Source organism: Puma concolor, chromosome B4, assembly GCF_028749965.1.
Source record: "Puma concolor isolate L17-30 chromosome B4, mPumCon1.1.hap2, whole genome shotgun sequence".
Classification (NCBI taxonomy): Eukaryota; Metazoa; Chordata; class Mammalia; order Carnivora; family Felidae; genus Puma; species Puma concolor.
Window position 1 is genome coordinate 130,748,784 of NC_141673.1, and position 21,113 is coordinate 130,769,896.

At 37.8% G+C, this 21,113-nt stretch overlaps 1 protein-coding gene across 8 annotated transcripts in view; it reads right to left on the reverse strand.

The window, feature by feature from the left end:
* The window catches only part of PRPF18 (pre-mRNA processing factor 18), a 102,604-nt gene that overhangs the window by 24,557 nt on the left and 56,934 nt on the right, over nucleotides 1-21,113 (reverse strand). For 4 of the 8 annotated variants that reach the window (XM_086714905.1, XM_086714906.1, XM_086714910.1 and 1 more), the window contains 4 exons: nucleotides 8,040-8,117; nucleotides 7,898-7,924; nucleotides 5,230-5,334; nucleotides 3,004-3,117 (listed from right to left, as the gene is read on the reverse strand). In XM_086714905.1, the coding sequence (XP_086571031.1) occupies nucleotides 3,004-3,117; nucleotides 5,230-5,334; nucleotides 7,898-7,924; nucleotides 8,040-8,117 (324 nt within the window). The remainder of the gene's footprint in view (nucleotides 1-3,003; nucleotides 3,118-5,229; nucleotides 5,335-7,897; nucleotides 7,925-8,039; nucleotides 8,118-21,113) is intronic. The other 4 variants (XM_086714904.1, XM_086714908.1, XM_086714909.1 and 1 more) reach the window with 1 other exon arrangement.

The window sequence follows — 21,113 nt, forward strand, 5'->3', positions numbered from 1 at the left end:
TTAACCAGACTTACTGCGGTGATTTTACAATATACACAAATATCAAATCACTAAGCTGTATACCTGAAACTAATACATCCATCACACCTCAATTTGTTTTAAAAAATGTACTGATAAACTCTGTAGCTTCTGGGACAAGCTTGAGCAAGATTAAAATACAACAGGTTGGGGACACCCTGCGTGGCTCAGAGAGTTAAGCGTCCAACTCTTGTTTTCGGCTCAGGTCATAATTTCATGGTTTGTGAATTCAAGCCCCACCGTCATCACAGAGCATGCTTGGGATTCTCTCTCTCTTCCTCTCTCTCTCTCTGCCCCTCCCCTCCCCTTCCCTGCTCGTGCTCACTCTCTCAGAATAAACATTTAAAAAAAAAAAACTTTTTAATACAGCAGGTTGTAATAAATACTAATAACTAGAAAAATTTTCAAGTAATTAAGTATGACTAGTAGAAAAATTAAATCACATAATAATTTCATAGTTCACATTAATATTTTAATACTATCTTCAAACAAGGAAGGAGACTCTGGATATAGAAGAGAAATAAATATTGGTGAAATGAAGCATCACAAAAACCAGTCTAAGACTTTAAGCTTTTGTTTTAGAGACAGAAGGTGCACATACAGACAAGAAGAGGGGAGAGGGACAGAGGGACAGAGAATGTCAAGCCAGCTCCACACTCAGCATGGAGCCTGATGCGGGGCTCGATCCCACGACCCTGGGATCATGACCTGAGCCAGAATCAAGAGTTGGATGCTCAGCCAACTGAGCCACCCAGGTGCCCCTAAGTTAAGGTTTTCAAAAGGACTGAAAATTTTAAAAAGATTGTTGTGAACATTAAACACAACTGAAGAAAATTTTTTAAATTCATTTATGCTTGAAAAGAAAAAAGTTAAACACAGAATCGCTACATAATCCACCAATCCCACATCTGGGTATGTACGCAGAAGTGAAAGCAGGAACCTGAACAGGTATTTGTAAACCTATGTTCAAAGCCAGCAGCAGTATTCACTGCCAAAAGTGAGAAACAACTCAAAAGGTAGAAACAACTCAAATGTCCACTGTAGCCAAATGGATAAAAACAATGGGATCCATACACGCAACACAGTATTACTCAGCCTTAAAAAGGAAAGAAATTTGGACACATCCTACCACATGGAAGGACCTTTAAGATACCATGTAGTTGGGAGGTCAGTCCAGGGGATCCTTCACATGACCACAGTCGGCCCTCATCTGACTGCAACCCCAAGCAAGAACACAAGCAAATAACTGCCCAGTGTACCCCCAAACTACAGAATTGTGAGATATCATTAATTAAGTTACTAAGTTTCAGGATGGTTTGTTAGTCATATAGGACCGAGAAAGATTTTACAATAATAAACTGTTGGAAGCTACTAAGTTTTGGGGTGATCTGTTACATAGCCATAGGTCACCCCAGCTATCCCTCAGTAACTGACAGAGCAGATTAGTTAGTAAGGCCACAGAAGAGCTGAACAATACTACCATTGGGTAACTGACATTTACCCAGCGTATAAAATGCACTCTTTTCAAAAGTCCATGGAATATTCACCAAGACAAACCATATGCTTATCAGAGCCCTATGTGTAAAAGCTAACACTATTAACCTTTTAGACAAAATACAGAAGTGTATCTCTCCAAAACCGTGGGATAAGCAAATGTTTCTTAAGCAAAACACCAAAAGCAGCAACCATAAAAAAGAAATGGATTCCATCAAAATTTGAAACTTCTGCCCATCAAAAGACACCATGAAGAGAATAGGTAAGCCAAAAACTAGCAGAAAATAGTCATAAAACATGTATCTGTATATCTGACAAAGAACTTGTATTCAGGAATATATAAAGAACTCCTAGAATTCAAAAATAAGAAGGCCAGCAACCTAATTAAAACATGAACAAAAGATTTTTACACATACTGCACAGAGAAATATACGGGCTGTAAGTCTATGAAAAGATGTTCATTACCTTTAGTTACCAGGGAGCTATAAATAGAACCACAATTAAATACTGAAATACTACTACACCTACAAGAGAATGGTTACAATTTAAAACACTTACAATAAAAAAGGCTTCAGGACATTTGGAAATACTTGGCATTTCTAAAGAACTTAACCATACATTTACTCTTACTATTCAGCCCTTCTACTTCAGGTATTTACCAAGAGATGTAACCTTTATTTACTCAGGAGAAATAACACAGACCCAAAAAAGACTTGTGCAGGTGCCTGGGTGGCTCAGTTGAGTAAGTGTCCGACTTTTGATCTCAGCTCAGGTCATGATGTCAGTTCATGGGATTGAGCCCCACACTGCTCAGCGCTGAGCCTGCCTGGGATGCTCTCTTTTTCTGTCTATGCCCCTCCCCCACTTGGGCGCGCAAGCATACTTTCTCTCAAAAAAAAAGACTAGTCAGAGCAGTTTTATTCTTAATAGCCCGAATTTGGACACAAATGGTGGTATATTCAGACAAACGAAGATCATCACCAATGACAAACTACTGATTTCTGCAGCAACAACGACGAATCTAAAAACTATCCTCAGCGCAAGAAGCCAGACACACTCTCATGACTCCATCTACATGACATACTCGAACAAGCAAAATTAACCTACTGTGATAGAATTTTCAAAGGTGGTTGTGCACACATGGAGGAGATGGAATAGGAGGACTGGCTAAGAAGGGGCACTAGGTGACTTTCCTGTGTGAGAAAAACACTGTGCATCTTCGTAAGGGTGGTGGTTACATGTTTAAAAGAATTCGTCAAAATGCACTGAACTGTATGCTTAAGATAGGTGCCGTTAATTAAGATAGGTGCTTTTAATTAAATTAGACGGGTGCTTTTTTAAAAATTAAACGTTAAAGATTTACTTCAGCAGCAGTAATCTGGCAACTTCATTGTTCCATTTTTGCCTAGAACAACGCAAGTGCTCAAACCCCATACTACTCTAGTTTATGTGGTACAGTGATATTCTCCGAGTTTTGTCCTGACTTCTTACCTTGTTAACTTCTGGTGTGAGGATCTCTATTTTTCTTAAACGCTGAAATGCATCATAATCAGTTTCTCCAAATAGTCTGATTGGTTCTCCTCTTTCTCTCAATCTTCTGATAACCTAGTAAAAAAATCAGTAATAATAGTAATCCCTATGTTTTTAGTAATAATAATTCCTCCTTTAGGTTACCAAATACATTATTTCAAAATTGAAATGCAAAGTCAGTTGTCCTTATTTTTTCTTCAATTTTCCGTGAACAGATCTAGTGAGTTACTGTCACATCTGAAAATCTCTAACGTGTTTTGCGTACTTTGGCTGTTTCGGCAAAGGCTCCATCTGGATAACAGAATACCTAAGAAAAGCATGAAGATGGGAGGGAGTGGTAACTTTTAAATACAGAAGGAAAATAAAGTCTAGAGTCATCCAAGAACTCACTGACCAGAGCCTGGAGTCAGCACTGTAATGCCACATTAAAAACCAGAAACTTACCCTCAGAAGAGATGGGAGTTAGGATCAGGGCGGGGCACCGGTAAGGCTTTTGAGGGGCTGGAAATACAGTTTCTTGACCTGGGTGATCGTTACCTGGGTTTTGTTTTGTCATCACCCATTATATTGCACACGCATGTTTTATACACTCTTTGTATCCATGTTGCATCTCATAAGAAAAAAATAAATTTTAATTGTGAAAAATAAAGGTTGATCCAAAATTGTTCCCAAGTAACAAGAAAGAATTTTATCTGGAAACATAAATAGTGGCACAGAAACCATTGGTGGGGCTCCCACTGAATTAACCAAAGCTTCGTATTAAAAAGATGCTTAAGAGGCCATCCAACGCTATCTCCAATCAAGGCAGACATGACTTCCAAAACACCTCTGCCAGGCCCGTCGGACAAATGCCAGGGATCACACCTCGTCATGAAACAGGCCGTCCCAATTTTGGACACATACTTTCACATATGTTTTACTTCTCAAAATAAACTAAAACCTCCCTCCCTCAGAATTCTACCAATATGCCTTAGTTCTACTTTATGCAACCACAAGAACACTAAATTCTTTTCCAAAATTACAGCTACTGTCAATGGATTTTTTTTCTTTTATGTCCCCAATGTTCTTCTCTTGGGGCTAGGTATTCCAAGTTCCTTTCACCTAATTTTCACATGACAGCTTTTAGAGTCAGCTCATCCTTTCCTCTGTAAGTTTCCTTTTGTTCATAGTTCATTTTTGTTTTGTATCGCTCTATATAGTTTGAATTCTTTATGTCACATGACTTTCTTGAGATTTTTTTTTTGTTGTCGTTTTTGGCTTTTTAAGAAAAAGAACAGTTGGTCCTGACTAGAGTCTAAAAAGCACTGTAGCTGAGAGCACAAAGTAGCATGACCTGTCTACAGAGCCTGGCGGTCCTATGTACCCCAAGTCGTAGAAACGTTCAGTCTTTACTCAACAGACTGCAGAAACCATGCTTCTCACAAATCTTCCAAAAGAAATAACCATACGTTAGCATGCACGCAACGCCATCTGTAGAAGGATGCTCATCTTAGTATGATTTCTATGAGGGATGTGCTAAAGCAATCTAAAGGACCATTACTATTTGGTTTTTAAAAGAATAATTGGCTTTAAAAACATTATGGGAAATTATGTAGTCATAAAAAATTATACAGATCTCTGTGTTCTGACCTATTAAGACATATTCAGAGAAAGTTATAAAACTGTATTTTTAAAACAATTTAGGGGTGCCTGGGTGGCTCAGTCGGTGAAGTGCCTGACTCCTGATTTCGGCTCAGGTCATGAGCTCATGGTTCATGAGATTGAGCCCCATGTCAGGCTCTGCACCATTAGCGCAGGCTGGGAGTCTCTCTCTCCCTTTCTCTCTGTTCCTCTCCTGCTTGCACTCTCCTCCCCTCTCTCCAAATAAATACACATTTAAAAAACTAAAAATAAATAAAGTAAAATAATTTAGACAAGTAACTTAAGTATAATTACTTAGAATGTATACACTTATTTAGAACAATGTGTTTAGTTTCTAAAGTTTAGAAACATATATTCTTTCAAAAGCTCAAGAATAACAAGAAAAGCAAAGATTTAGAACTTCATGAATACTGCACAGTATTTTAATCCAGTAGGTCACGTTATGTAGGCAATAATGACATAAAACTTACTGGAAAGAAATGGAAATAAATGCAAATGCTCTGGAGGTTTTTCTTTTTTTCATGAAACACTCATACATAAACTTACCTCTTGCCTAGAAAGAGTCATGGGTAACTTTTCCTCTGCAAGTTCAAGTTCTAACACAGGATTCGAAGAAGTTAATGGTTTCTGGTTCTCCTCTTTTGGCTGTATCTATATTAATAGCCAAAAGAAATCAAATTCAGCTTTTACAGTATAATACAGCTAGTACTGATCATTCTATGCATTAACTGCTCATGGAAATAAACAGGTTTTCAATATTGGAGGTTTTCTAAATGTTCCACTGAGGAACTCCTAATAAATGTGCCTGCATTTGAGAACTCATCAAACTTCTCCATCTCAGGGACACAGCCAGCAAGCACACACACAAGGAGATAGCACTCTTGCTACTGAAAAGCGACAGATGTATAATGATTTCCAAAATCTAAAACTTACAAGGGCTGAAATTTAGGCTCGTTTCTCCCTAGACTCGAAACAAGTTAAACTCTTTTCTTAAAAACCATCCACTTGCTTCTCCTCTTTGAGAAAACCACCTCATAGGGTTGTTTGATCCTTGTTCTGGGTTTTAATGAAATAAACAAACAAACAAAAAAAGTGTTTTCTAAGAAATCTGTGAAGCCTCAAGCTCCTGCTTTTCCCTACCCTCCTTTTTGAAAGGGAGGATTCCAAGAGCACCGAGACCACTGCTGGACATGTGGAAGTACTCCCAAAGCTACACACAATTTGCCAACAGACCGAGCTCTGAACCTTGGGGGGAAATAACAGCACCTTTCTACTCATACCCCACCCCCGCACCCCCGCTCCCAAGAATGGACATTCTTGTATGTATGAACCTGCGGGGTGGGGAGGGAGGGATCTTTTCACGTATTGAGTCTGCTGTCCAGCTCACAGTTTAGGAAAATTAAGTTCAACAATTCGTAAGCCCCAAGGTGTAGTCTGTAAAAAGATACTGGAACATGGTTTCCCACCTGATCATAGGACTAATTTCAAATGCCAAAAGATTAACAAAAAAAATAAAAAATAGAAGGCCAACATTAAAGAAATACTCACATTCCATTAAGAAGGCTATAATGGTTAAAAATGATATCATTTCTGATTCTATAGTTCATGGCTAACTGTTATGTTAATGTTAACAGAGCTGACAGAAAACTGAGGTACAAAAATCAACTCCTGTATTTTCACAAACGAAATCGGCATCAAGCCTTAAAAATGGAACCTAGTTTTCATAAGAGAATGGAAGTGATACATGCTGCATTTTCATTACTACCAAAAAGGAAATATTAAACACGATTTAGAAAGAAAAGCCTGTGCTTTCTCTTTAAGCATAAAAACAGGCATTTCTCCAAAACTCTCGGGATGACAAGCACTCTTAATTACAGAATGCCAGTTACATTCTGTCCGCTGGACCCAATGCCACCAGCAGTGTCTCTACAGTAGTTCCTCTGCTTTAGTGCTTTTCTCTACAGAAGCAAAAAAGTACTGACCTATAACGGAAGCAATGTAAACAAAGCAAAACCGCCTGGTTTTAATTCTTTTCCTACTTGACCAAAACGTTGAAAAGGTTCAAATTTAGGCATCTGGGAAAGCAACAAGTCAGCAGACTAAATCCATGGTAAACGATTCTCATTCCAGACCAAGTGTGAGTTAGACAACAATGGACAAGAAAAGATGAGAATTCTTCTGTCCTGGTATCCATTCGCTGGCTATTTACATAAAATGTATTTTATTTTTCCTAAGCTAAAAGCGAATGAAATCAATACATTTATGGAAAATATCAAAATAAAAATGCAAACTTTTGTATTTTAGACATCCATCAGAAACATAAAACTACATTTCCAATACCTGCCCCCTGCCCACACTACGAAATAAAACCAAATGCATATACATACCATTCGCATTCCTCATGCTTCCTTTTAGAAATGCTATGCCAGATAAATTGATCTCCAGACTTTCCCCATTACATGCACAAGAGTATTATATTATACACATGGTTCACAAGCAAAAAGTTACTGTCAAATTTAGGATTTGGCACAAGTATTTCAACACAATTTCTCGGTCTTGTTTAAGAAAGTATTAAACTAGATACAGTCTTCTTTTAAAACGATTTAAACATCAACTTCACCTCATAACATTTAACCCCTCCCAATAAAAACCCCAATATGTTACTCAACTAGGAGAAGAGTTGGATAGGATAATAATAGGGTAACCTCAAGGACACTTTGAGTCATGCCTCTGAAATAGACAGTCTTCCAGGCCACTCATTCGTTTCTAATATTTCTATACATTCTCTACACACTAGACCTTATCACACAAAAGCACAGTGTTACATGGCATTCTGCCTCAGGCAGAGGTACTTGGGGCCAAAAGGAACTATTAACAATGCAAACATAAAAACAATGGCTTAAAATATTCCAGTGAAAGTGGGGAAATACCACAAGGTGCTACACCTCGGTTGTGGTCGAATGAGTAAAATGTTTTGAAACCCTTTAAAATGGACTTTTATTGGGAGAGGTGGGGGGAGGAGCTGGTGGTTGGTGGAGATGAAGATGAGGCAGAATCAGACCCAAAAAATTCAAAGAAACAAAATTCAAGCTTTGATCTCAAGCCACTTCATGCTGTCCACAAAAGCCAAACCATTCCAAGCCAGAAGGCATGCATGTATTTGCCTGAATTCAAGATTTAAAAAAAAAGAAAGAAAAAAGAAAAAAGCTCCTACCTCTCCCGATGGCTTCTCATTTATAGGCTAACGTATAACATTGATAAATTGAACAGAGATCAATAATTTTGTCACTTTAACAAAAGCTATATAAATTTAAACTCAGAAATATACGACTTAACACAAAAGCAGAGAGCCCTACCTTGTAGCCACATCTTTCAAAATATGCTTCCTCTTCTTTTTTGGCAAGTTCACTACGCTTGAAATACTTTTTATTTTCCTATTGAAGAGAGAAGTACGTTAATAGGTCCCTGGATAAAATTTCATGTTCCGTAGGCAACCTACCAACACTTGAGTTTATCAAGAGCATGGTAAAGCCGGGTATATTATACTGAATCCCTCGACATGCCATCTGTCTTCTATCTGCTCTAAATATGAAGTCTTTTTCTTGCAGTATCATTTTAACAGGCATATCCAGCAAAGAGAAGAAACCAACAATATTTTCCAAATGTTCACGTTGTTTTCATTTAATTTCCCAATGTTTAGGTTCAATGATAATTTCTACAAATGAATTCATTACAAACTACAAAAAATAGGACGCTTTAATTATTTTCTTCCAACAGAAACAATCAAAGATTATGGTTAACTGTTATCTGACATCTTAACTGCCATTACCCAGAGAGCTCCTAGGGTGTGTCCAAAATCTTTTTTGTCACTTGGAATCTTTCTGTACCAATTAATTATATTTGTACTGATATGATTCTTAAAATCATATTAATTCTTAATCTAGACATAAAATGGTGTGAGTCTTTATTAGCAATTAGCAAGATCGTTTAAAGTTATTTGTTTTATATGATTCAATGTTATGAGACCAGCTCTAAGTCTGTAGGAGAAAAAAAAAAGTTAGTTCTTTCTATACTATATACAAAATCATTCTTGCTGTTAAATCTACATTCCCTAATTTGGACGCTGTTCTGTCTACAGTTGTGCCATTTGGATATTATTCCAGTAATGACTTAGCTCAAATAAAGATACTGCCCTACTTTATTAGTAGTAGTTATAAGGGTACCTCAATGGTACCTCCATACATGTATTTCAGTACCTCATAGTTCCCAAGCTCATTCACTCCGGCCATGATCATGGATGCCAGGACCATGACAAGAAAGGTTGATGGTGAACAAGGGGCAGATTAGACTGCTACAGTTGAATGCCCTGATCAAGCCTGGCATCAGGAAAACATTGTGTGTCTCCCCTGTGATACACACAGGAAGTATACAGCACATCTACTAAGTATTCTTGCCAAAAAGCTGCAAGTGAATCTAACCATTTAGGTCTATTTTACAGTTTATTAGAAACATAGGGAATAGGGAAATAAACGAAACACCGTCACTGGGAAGCAAATACTGGGACGTTTATCAAGGTAGCCAGTTTTTCTAACAAGTTACTGGCATAAAAAATGGGGGAGAATGAAAATGTTCTTGATTAAAAGAAACCAAGAGTCGTAGTTAACAAAGTTAACAAGCAAGTGGATTCTGTGTGGATCTGATTTGACCAAACCAACTGCAAAAATGTCTATGTACATATTTTAATTCAACTGGGAACATTTGAACGTGAGAGGATATTAATGGTATTAAGGACCCAAATGTAATTTTGTTGGGTGTGATCCTATCTTGTTTATAAAAGAACACGAGACAAGGATAGATGGAGGTTCATCCTATAATTCTGTTTTTGTGTATGTTTAGAATCCTCAGGATCAACAGTTTTGTTAAAGTTCATTAACTCAACGAACATTTACTGACTCATCCACCACAAACGAACAGCTTTACAGATGCAAAGCTGAAGGTTATGACCTGGGGTAAGGAACTGATTGCATCATCCAAACATCAAAGCTACCCTGAGAAAGGTGGGAGCAAAATAATACTAATCCCAGTTTAGAGGTGAGAGAGCAGAGAGTTGGAAAGGGCAGGTGACATCCCCACAACTTACTGAGCCTTGTAAGTAACACGCACAACTAGAACTCAGGTCCTTAAAGTCTTTGAACGGATCCAGTATGACAAGCTTCAGTTCTTCACTCCCCAAATCTTATCTCAGCATCAACTGTTTCTTATGACCACGTAGCATTCATTCACTGTCATATGTCACGTAAACAAGTTGACAAGCACATACTCATATCTTCTCAGAAGAAGGACTCTCCAAGCCTCAGTCTGTGGTCCAATCTTTACAGTATCTTTTACTACCACATCTCAATTCCATTGACTATACCCAATAAAATCTTAGCCTAGAGTATCAATTGTCGAAAGGTAGTTCATGGACCTCTAGGGGTCCTAAAGACCTTGTCAGGGGTTCTAAAAGGTCAAACACATTATCGTAATAATACTAAGAGGTTATGTGCTCCATTTTCACTGTGCTCACACTTTCACTTTCACTGATGGTACAAAAGCCAAGGTGAGGAAAGCCACTGGAACCTCAGCCTAAATAAAAGTAATTTTTATTTACATCTCAGAGTTCACCGTCTTCTTCCCAGCAAGCACATGCAGAAAAAATAAAAACACCAGTGTCTATTCAGAAACTTTTTTTAAAAAAGATTTTATTTTTAAGTAAGCTCTCCACCCAACATGGGGCTTGAACTCACAACCCCAAGAGTTCCATGCTCCACCGACTGAGCCAGCCAGGCACTCCTCTTCAATATCACGATACAGTACAATTCCACTAAATCTCAACCCCTGAGTATTATCATCTTTTTATATTTGGTAGGATGAAATCAAACATACAAGCAGTTCTGCTACATAATGAACTATGATAGCTGTCTCCTATTTGGCAGACATTTTCTCAAAACTGAACAAAGCAACCCCATTAATGAAAGGAAAAGAGTAATATTTGTTGCCAATGATAAAATTCCATCCTTCAAGCAAAGATCAGACTGGTGATAAACTTGCAGCCATCACTGTGAACTTGATGGTTTCCCAATGCTAAAAGGTTTTTCTGGTCAATCAGTGGTGATATGTATCATTTCAAGAACATAACATGTAGAAGACCTATGTAGCTCAGCAAACCATGACAGTACAAAATCAACAAGTTTCAAGATTATGCATAGGCAAAAGATCTACAAGCAGAATAGTTCAGAAAAGATCTGGGAAATAGATCAATAGATTGTAATATACAAAAAAGTTCGTTGATGGGCACCTGGCTGGCTCATTGGTGGAGCGTGCAACTCTTGATCTCAGGGTTCTAACTTCAAGACCCAACTTGGGTGTAGAGATTATTTATAAATAAAATCTTAAAAAAAAAAAAAAAAAAAGTTCACTGATATGGGTCGGAATCCAAACTCTAATCTTTAAGAAACTTACCATTTGTGTAGTTTTGGTACAGCATCAAAGAATATCCACAATTATCTGAAAGGCTATTAAAATACTACACCTTTTCCAAATACCTGTTTGAGGATGAAGTTTCTTCATATACTTGAACAAAAACAACATGTCACAACAGGCTGAATGGAGAAACGGGACAACTCAACTGCCTTCTAATATTCCAGGGATTAAAGAGAATTGCAAAACTTTAAAATGACATCAATCTTCTCGCTAAATTTGTTTCGCAATACAGTTTTCACATAAACATTTATGTTAACACACATGGGCTAATTATGATATGACATACAATATAGAATATATTTTTAAATTTCCCAGTTTTAATTTCTAAGACAGTAATTATCAATAAACATATCCTACGTAAACAAAAAGCTCTCCGGAGCCAACAGTTAAGTACACAAAGGGGTCCTGATATCAAGAAGTGACACTCCGGGGCCTAGTAGAACCCCCTTGCTGGCCTTCTCCATGCCTGCACCCAGGGGTGCTGGGCAATGTTGGGAAACCACTTGGGCCTCAATGCCACCCACCGATCTATTTAGTTTTTTTCTCCAATATATTCTCTACACTGACCAGTACATATCCTCCCCTCGCTTAAACCTCGTCTCCCATCCTCTCTCCCCTTATTTTCAGCAAATGACTAAGCCACTCTGTTACAAAGAAGACGAAAGCCATGGAACAGGAAGTCCACCCAGCACCAAGCCTTTCTTCCCTTCGGAAGCAAAGAGGAAGTCTTCCTCCTAAGGCCAGTCCCTTCCAGCTGCACCCCGCTTCTCAATTCCTCCCGCCTTCCTCAGGGACTTCTCATCACCCATTACTATTTTCTCTTCAGCATCTGCACCTTTTCCCTCTGTACCGGGCTCCTGGCCATTACCACTTAAATACGCTCAAGACTCCAACCGTAAATATTCCTTGCTCTGCACGAGGTAGGATGCTAAGCGTCATTTACAACAGAACTACACGAGCATGTTTTCTCTCCTCTGTACCCACGTCCTCACTTCCAGTTCTCTTTGCAGCCCTGCCACAACTTGGCCTCCGTTCTTACTGCTCCAGTGAAAAATCCTGAGGTCATCAACAATGTCCACAGTGCAAATGCAAAGAATCTTCTGCGACTGAGCTTAGGCAGTCTTCAGTTCAACTGCTAACTCCTCCTTCAATAGCTACCCTCTTGGCTGTCAGATGACTTTGCTTATTTCTTCCTCATTTACTCATTTGTTCAGATTTTCTAATTCTTGTATTTTTAATATCATCTTTTAGTCACTTCACTTAGATTTTTCAATTTATTAAAACATATTAAGGCATTACTGTCCCTAATGATTTTATTTCCAGCATCTTCCATTTTAGTAATGGCAGTTTCTCCCTTTACTATTTCAAAATTTTGTCCAGTTCTGTTAAACAAGTTTTAAACATTAAGTTGATTTTATATTGTGATAAATGAAAAAAATCAAGTGCAGAAGAGTAGATCTACTATGCTACATTATATCTAAGAAGAGGAAGAAAGACTATACACCCACTTGGATCCTTTTCCACGTGTGTTTCACGTGCATTAACTGTTAGCTGCGGCGGAGGAGGGGAATTGGGCGGCCTGGAGACAAGGGTTAGAAGGAAACTTTATTGTACTCTTCAGTAGGTTTGGAATTTTGAATCATTTGAATGAATTATTAATGATAAAATTGTTAAATATGCTTTTCATTTTAGAATTATAATGAGAAAAATAAAAATATTTTGCTTTGTACTACATGACCCTTTATTTCATGACATCAAAGGGTGTCTAAAACAAAAGATTCCCTACCATGTTTCAAATGTCATCTTTAGATACCTTATATTTAGTAAAACAGAAGAGTTTAAAAGAGCAACTAAAACTTCTCTAATTGTAAAACATTGTTTTATAAAGCACACTGAAAACTCACTTTGAAATACAAAGTGCTGGGGACACACTGATGACAATTAAAATTGTACAGCATTAAAACTTGAGAATCAGTGATTCAGCCCCTTTACAGGTAACTCAGGCGGGTTAGACGACTTGCCCAAAGTTACAGAGCTATTGAGAAACGCAGCCACGATCAGATTTTAGGGCTTGTTCATTCATTTCACAAATCTGCTTTCCTTTCTAACTGTATTCACAATTCTCAAGCTCTAAGTTTGTTGAATTCACTACAGAATGAATAAAGACCTACAAACACAAAAGTCTAAATAAAAGTGGGTGGTACACATTTTAAGACAGCATATGGACTGATGGTTAAATTTCTTTAGATTCTCTCCTAAAGCACCTAACTTTTTTTTTTCCAGCACCTAACCTTTCTCCCTGATTTTAAAGACAACCTGCAAAGGGTATACAAAAGTACTTCTCCTTTTTAAGTCAGAACCTAATTCCTACATGCTGCTTTACAAATGTTATTCTTGGACTCTAAGTTGTACTTTCTGTAAGATAAAACTGAGGTCCATAGGTCTAAAGTGCAGAAGCGTATCTACTGTACCACCTGAAATGTCTGCCAACACTAATAAAGGAAAATCAAAATTTAAAACATTCACCCATGACTGTCAGCATTTCATTAATTTAGAATCATCATTCCCCAATCATGTTAAGGTTTTTAGTGTTTAGATAAATGAGACAGAAACATCATCAAGAGTTGTAAAAAAAAAAAAAAACACACTGGAAAGCCAACAAATATAAATATACAGCCTGAATATGCAAAGATACTATACATGAGATCAAAGTATGTGGCAAGGTTAACACCTTGCTGAATTATGAAAATAAGCCTTAAAATCCCTCAAGTAATATACCATATGGGAGGATACACACACACACACACAATTTAAAGAGACACAATGTTACATCAATGGATAGATCATCCACATAGAAAAAAATAATAAGGAAACAATGCCTTAAATGACATGTTAGAATAGAAAAAAATAATAGGGAAACAATGCCTTAAATGACATGTTAGAATAGACAGACTTAACAGACGTATGCAGAATATTCCATCCAAAGGCAGCAGAAGGGGGTTGCTTGGGTGGCTCAGTCGGTTAAGTGTCAGACTTAGGCTCAGGTCAGGATCTCACAGTTTATGAGTTCAAGCCCCACGTCGGGCTCTGTGCTGACAGCCCAGAGCCTGGAGCCTGCTTGGGATGCTGTGTCTCCCTCTCTCTGCCCCTCCCCTGCTCATGCTCTCTCTTTTTCACCTTCAAAAATATATAAACATTAAAAAAGGAAAGAAAAAAGCAGCAGAACAGACATTCTTCTCAAGGGCACATGGAACATTCTCCAGGACAAAGCATGAATGAGGCCACAAATCAAGTCTTGATAAATTTAAGAATGAAATCGCATCAACCATCTCTTCCAACCACTATGATATGAAACGAGACATCAATTACAAAAAGAAAACATGTTACTGAACAAACAATGAGTCAATGAAACCAAAGGAGAAATCAAAAAACACCTTCAAATAAATAAAAATCGAAGCACAACTTACCAAAATGTATGGGACGCAGCAAAAGTAGTTCTAAGAGGGGAACTCCTATCAATAAATGTTTACCTCAGAAAACAAGAAAAATCTCAAAACAACCTAACTTCACACCTCAAGGACTGAGAAAAAGAACAAATGAAGCCCAAAGTTTGTAGAGGGAAGGAATTAACAAATACCAGAGCAAAAATAAATGAAACTGAGACTAAAAAGAGATCAATTAAACTAAGAGCTGTTTTGGGTTTTGGGTTTTTGTTTTGTTTTGTTTTGGTTTTTTTTGTTTTTTGGTGTTTTTTTTTTTTTTCCGAAAATTGACAAACCTTCAGCTACATTTATCAAGTAAAAAAAAAAGTGCGCAAATAAAATCATAAATGAAAGAGACATTACAATGATACCACAGAAACACAAAATATCCTAAGAGACTACTATGAATAATTATACACCAACAAACTGGACAACCTAGAAGAAATGGGTAAATTCCTAGAAATCTACAACTTTCCAAGTCTGAATTATGAAGGAATAGAAAATTTCAAATTACTAGTAAGGAGATTGAATCAGTAATCCAAGTCCTCCCAAAAAACAAAACTCCAGGATAAGATGGCTTCACTGGTGAATCCTACCAAACGGTCAAAGAACTGAACTCATCCTTCACAAACACTTCCAAAAAAAAAAAAAAATAGAGCAGGAAACATTTCCAAACTCATTTTAAGGCCAACATTACCCTGATACCAAAACCACACAATGATCCCACAAGGAAAGAAAACAACTGGCTAATATTCCTGATGCATATAGATGAAAAAAATCTCAACAAAGTATTAACGAACTGAATTCAACAATTTATTAAAAGAATCATACACCATGACAAATGGGATTTATTTCAGGGATGCAAGGCTCATTCAATGCCCACAAATCAATGTGATACACCACATTAACAAAATGGAGGGAAAAAATCTTATGACCATCTCAATAGATGCAGAAAAAGCATCTGACAAAACTCAACATCCATTTATGACAAAAACTGTCCAAGTGGTATAAAGGGAACATACCAACATAAAAAGGGCAAATATGACAAGCCCACACATAACATCATATTCAGTGGTGAAAAGTTGAAAGCTTTTCCTTTAAGGTCAGGAACAAGACAAGGATGTCAACTCTCACCATTTTTATTCAACATAGTATTAGAAGTCGTAGCCACAGCAACCCATCCAAGAAAATTCCAAAATGAAGAGGTAAAACCGTCAATATTTGCTGATGACATATTATTCATAGAAAACCCTAAAGACTGCACCAAAAAGATGTCAGAAATGAATTCAGTATAAATTCAGTAAACCTGCAGGATACAAAAATCAATGTACAAAAATTGCCGTTTCTATGCACTAATAACAAAGTATGAGAAAGAGGAATTAAGAAAACAATCCCATTTACAACAACGTCAAAATGAATAAACTACCTAAGAATAAATTTAACCAAGGAGGTAAATAAAAGAGCTGTACACTGAAAACTCTTAAGACAGTGATGAAAGAAACTGAAGACACAAATAAATGCAAAGATGGTCCGTGCCCCTGGACTGCAGGAAGTAGTTACAGGTATATGTCGTTTCATTGACCTTCACTTTATTGCACTTCACGAATACTCCATCTTTTACAAACTGAAGATCTGTGGCAACCCTCCACTGAGCAAGTCTATTGGCACCATTTGTTCAACGGCATTTGTGTACTTTGTGTCTGTGCCCTATTTTGCTAATTCCAGCAATATTTCAAACTTTTTCATTTTTATTATTTTTGCTATGGTATCTGAGATCAGTGATTACAACTCACCAAAAGTGTAGATGCTGGTTAGCATATTTTACCAATAAAATATTTTTAAGTTGTTTTATTTTCATAGACCTAATGCTACTGCACACTTAATAGTACAGTGCAAACATAATTTTGATATGCACTGGGAAACCAAAAACCTCATCTGACTCACTTTATTCCAATATTTGCTTTATTGCAGTGGTCTGGAACAAAACCCGCAAAAGCTCCAAGGTATGCCGGTACTGTGAAAATGTCCCTACTATTCAAAGCAATCTATAAATTCAATCCAATCCCTATCAAAATTCCAATGGCATTTTTCAAAAAATAGAACAATCCTAAACTTTGTATGGAACCCCAAAAGACCCCAACAGCTAACATAATTTTGATAAAGAACAAAGCAGGAGGCATCAAGCACCTGCATCTAGAACTATGATAACAAAGCTATAGTAATCCAGACAGTATGGGAGTGGCATAAAAACAGACACATAGCTGAATGCAAAAGAGAGAGTCCTGAAATAAATCCATGCATGTAAAACCCATTAATGTACAAGGGAGCCAAACATTTACAGGAAAAGGTTGTCTGTTCAAAAAATGGTGCTGGGAAAACTGGAGTGCCACATGCCAAAGAATTTACACTGCAATCTTAAACCATACACAAAAAGTAATTCAAAATAGATTAAAGAGTTGAATTTAAGACCTAGAAAACTCCTAGAAGAAAACACCAGCAGTAAGCTCTTTGACACCGGTCTTGACGAGTTTTTCGGTCCGACTCCAAAGCCAAAGGCAACAAAAGCGAAACCAGCAAGTGAGACTACATCAAACGACAAAGCTTCTGCCAAGTAACAAAACCATCAACAAAAAGACAATCCACAAAATAAAGATATTTGCAAATCACATACATGATAAAGGGTTAATATCCAAAATATACAACGAACCCATACAACTAAATAGCATAAAAAGAAATAATCCAACTTTAAAAATGAGCAGAGGGTCTGAATAGACATTCTTCCAAAGAAGATGTACAGATGGCCAAGAGATACATGAAAAAAATGCTAATCAACATCACTCATCATCAGGGAAATGCAAACCAAAACCAGGAGATAGCACCTCACACCTGTCAGAATGCTATTATCAAAAAAAGACAAGAAATAACAAGTGCTGGTGAGGATGTGGGAAAAAAGGAACCTTTGTGCACTGTTGGCGGGAACGTATACTGGTACAGCCACTGTGGAAAATGGTGTGGAGGCTCCTCCAAAACTTACAAAGAGAAGCACCATATCATTCAGCAACTGCACTTCTGGGTATTTATCCCAAGAAAATGAAAACACTACTTTGAAAAGATGTATGCACCCTCATACTCATTTTAGCAATATTTTCAATAGCCAAGGTATGGAAAAAACTTGTCCATCGATAAATGAATAGATTAAAAAATCTCTCTCTCTCTCTCTCTCACACACACACACACACACACACACACACACACACACACACAAAATGGAGTATTATTCAGCCATAAAAAATAAAATCTTGACTTTTACAACAACATGGATGGATCCCAAGGGTATTACACTAAGTGAAGTAAGTTAGAACAAAGATAATGTATGATCTCACTTATATGAGGAATTTTAACAATAAACCAAACTCATAGGTACACAGAGGCAGAGGTTGAGGGGTTAGGGGGCTTGGGTGACAATCAAAAGGTACAAAATTCCAGTTATAAAATAATCAACTCAAAGAGATACAACGTACAGCCTAGTGACTATAGTTAATAATACTGTATTATAGGGGTGCCTGGGTGGCTCAGTCAGTTAAGCACCCGACACTTGATTTTGGCTTAGGTCATGATCTCACAGTTCGTGGGTTCAAGCCTGCATCAGGCTCCACATTAGTGGCATGGACCTTGCTTGGGATTCTCTCCCTCTCTCGCTGGCCCTCCCCCACTTGTACACTCACACACTCACACACTCTCTCTCTCTCAAAATAAATAAAAATACTGTATTATATATTTGAAAATTGATGAAAGTAAATCTTAGAAGTCCTCATCAAAAGGGGAAAAAAAAAAAAGACACAACACTTTTCAAAATGAAAGAACTATGAAGTGGTAATGAATCCCTGTTGGCTGTATTTTACCACTGATAACATCCCAAGCAGAAATCTACACAAAAATATGCTTTGCACAGATGAAATGTTTCATAATTATATATACTATAAAACATTAAATTCTATAAAACTGTATGCAAGAAATAACACCCAATCTAACAGAACCCTTTAAAAAAAAAAAAAGTTAAACATCCTACTCCATGACCCAATCATCCCACTCCTTGGCCTTTTCTTAAGAGAAATGAAAGCCGATGTCCATATAGAAGCCCATACACCAGTGTTCATAGTAGCTCTATTTTAACAGCCCCAAACTGTCAACAACCCTCAGGTCTTCCAATAGTTTAATGAATAAACAAACTGGGTATACTCATTCAATGGTGGAATGTTGTTCAGTGTAAAAAATAATTAAGTACCAATACACAGAACCACAAGAATGAATCTCAAGATTAGGCTGAATGAAAGAAGATAAACAAGACCGAAAACATACTGAATGATTCCATTCACGCAAGACTCTAGAAAATGGCAGCTAATTTAAAGTAAGAGAAAGCAGATCAGTGGGTGCCTGTGAGCAGGGTGGTTTTGGGGTGCAGGGAGGGGCAGGAAGGCAGGATGACCAGGAGGCAAAAAGAAACTCTGGGGTGAGATGGGCATGTTTACTATCTTCACTGGGGTGAAAGTTTCACAGGTGTATACTCATGTCAAAATGCACCCAACTGTATACTCTGGTTTACTGTATGTCAATTACACCTCAATAAAGCTGCTGCAAAATAAAGTATCACAGCCAGAGACTAAGAAGAGGAGGAGGAAAAAAGGAAAAAGAAAAACTAGTAGTATTGATGGTAGTTTTTACCTTGCCAGACCTTAAAACTCACCATAAAGCTATAGGAATCAAAAGACTGTGGGGGCGCCTGGGTGGCTCGGTCGGTTGAGCGTCCGACTTCAGCTCAGGTCATGATCTCACGGTCCGCGAGTTGGAGCCCTACATCAGGCTCTCCGATGACAGCTCAGAGCCTGGAGCCTGCTTCGCATTCTGTGTCTCCCTCTCTCTCTGCCCCTTCCCTGCTCATGCTCAGTGTCTCTCTGTCTCTCAATAATAAATAAATTGTTTAAAAAAAAAAAAAAAAAGACTGTGTGGCACTGGCCTAAGGATCAACAGAGAGTTTTACATGAACAGAAGTGAGCACCCAGAATGGAGCCACACAACACAATTATTTGATTTCTGAAGACACTACAACCATCCAAAGGGAAACTTATTTTCAGTAAACGGTGTGGGACTGGATACCCACCGGGAATGCAGCAAACCACACCTCTATCTCACACACAAAAAAACGGATTCAGAATTGTTTAGAACTCTGTTTATTAAATAAAAACAAAGCTTTTAAAACCTAGGAGAATACCTTACACTCTTGAGTAAAAGCCTAGGGTGACTGGAGTGTACAATGGAGGTATGCTGAACTTTTAAGAAACTGCCCAACTTTTTTCCACGTGACTGTACTCGTTTACATTCCCAGGCAGAACAACACAGACCAAGAGACACACGCAAAAAAACTGATAAATTGGGCTTTATCAAAATTCAAAGCCCCTGCTCATCAAAAACACTGTTAAGAAAATGAATAAAAAGCCCATAGTCTTAGAGAAAATATTCACAAAACATACCTGACAAAGGCCTGGCATCCATGGTATATGAAGAATTCCTTCAACACAGCAAGAAAAAAAAAAACACCCATCAACCCAATTAAAAAAAATGCAAGCAATTCTAACACTTTAGAAGAGGGATAGAAATGGTCAAAAAACACACGAGAAGTACTTAAAATCCTTATCAGAGAGATGCAAATTAAAGCCACCCTGCGGTGTCTAGACACATCCTCCAGAATTGCTGGACGTAAGAAGACGGACGACACGAACTGCTGACCAGAACAGAGGGCATCTGAACGGTCTTTGCTGGTGGATGGAAAACATGGTCCAAGCACTTTGGAAAAACGACTGGTGGCTTTTCAGAAAAACACAGACTTACTCTACGACCTAGCAATCCCACTCCCCAGCATCTTCCTAAGAGGAATGAAAACCCAGGACTTCTACATGAAGTTTCGCAGCTGCTTTCATCTCAAGAGCAAAATCGTGGAAACAGCTCCAGTGCCAACATCAGGGGAACTGGGTCTATTTATACAACGGAATACTATCCAGCAGAAAGAGGCAAACAACTCAAAACGTTATGATTAAAGACAGTGGAACACAGAAGAGCACACAGCATGATTCCACTTACGTGAAGTTCTAAAGCAGGAAGGACTACCCAATGGTGGAAAGAAATCTGAACGGTGGGGGCTTCTGTGGGCCCAGGGCATGACTGGAAGATGGAACGAGGTAGTATTCTGTGTCTTGATACAGATGGCATTACACAGGCATGGGCACGTGTCAAAATGCATTGATTCGTGTATTTCTTAACATATGAATTTGTGCATACACACAAAAAGAATAAATAATGAACTCTGGTTAATGATAAGCACACCAAATTGTTTAGGGGTAAAGTGTACCAATGTCTGCAACTTAACGTGAA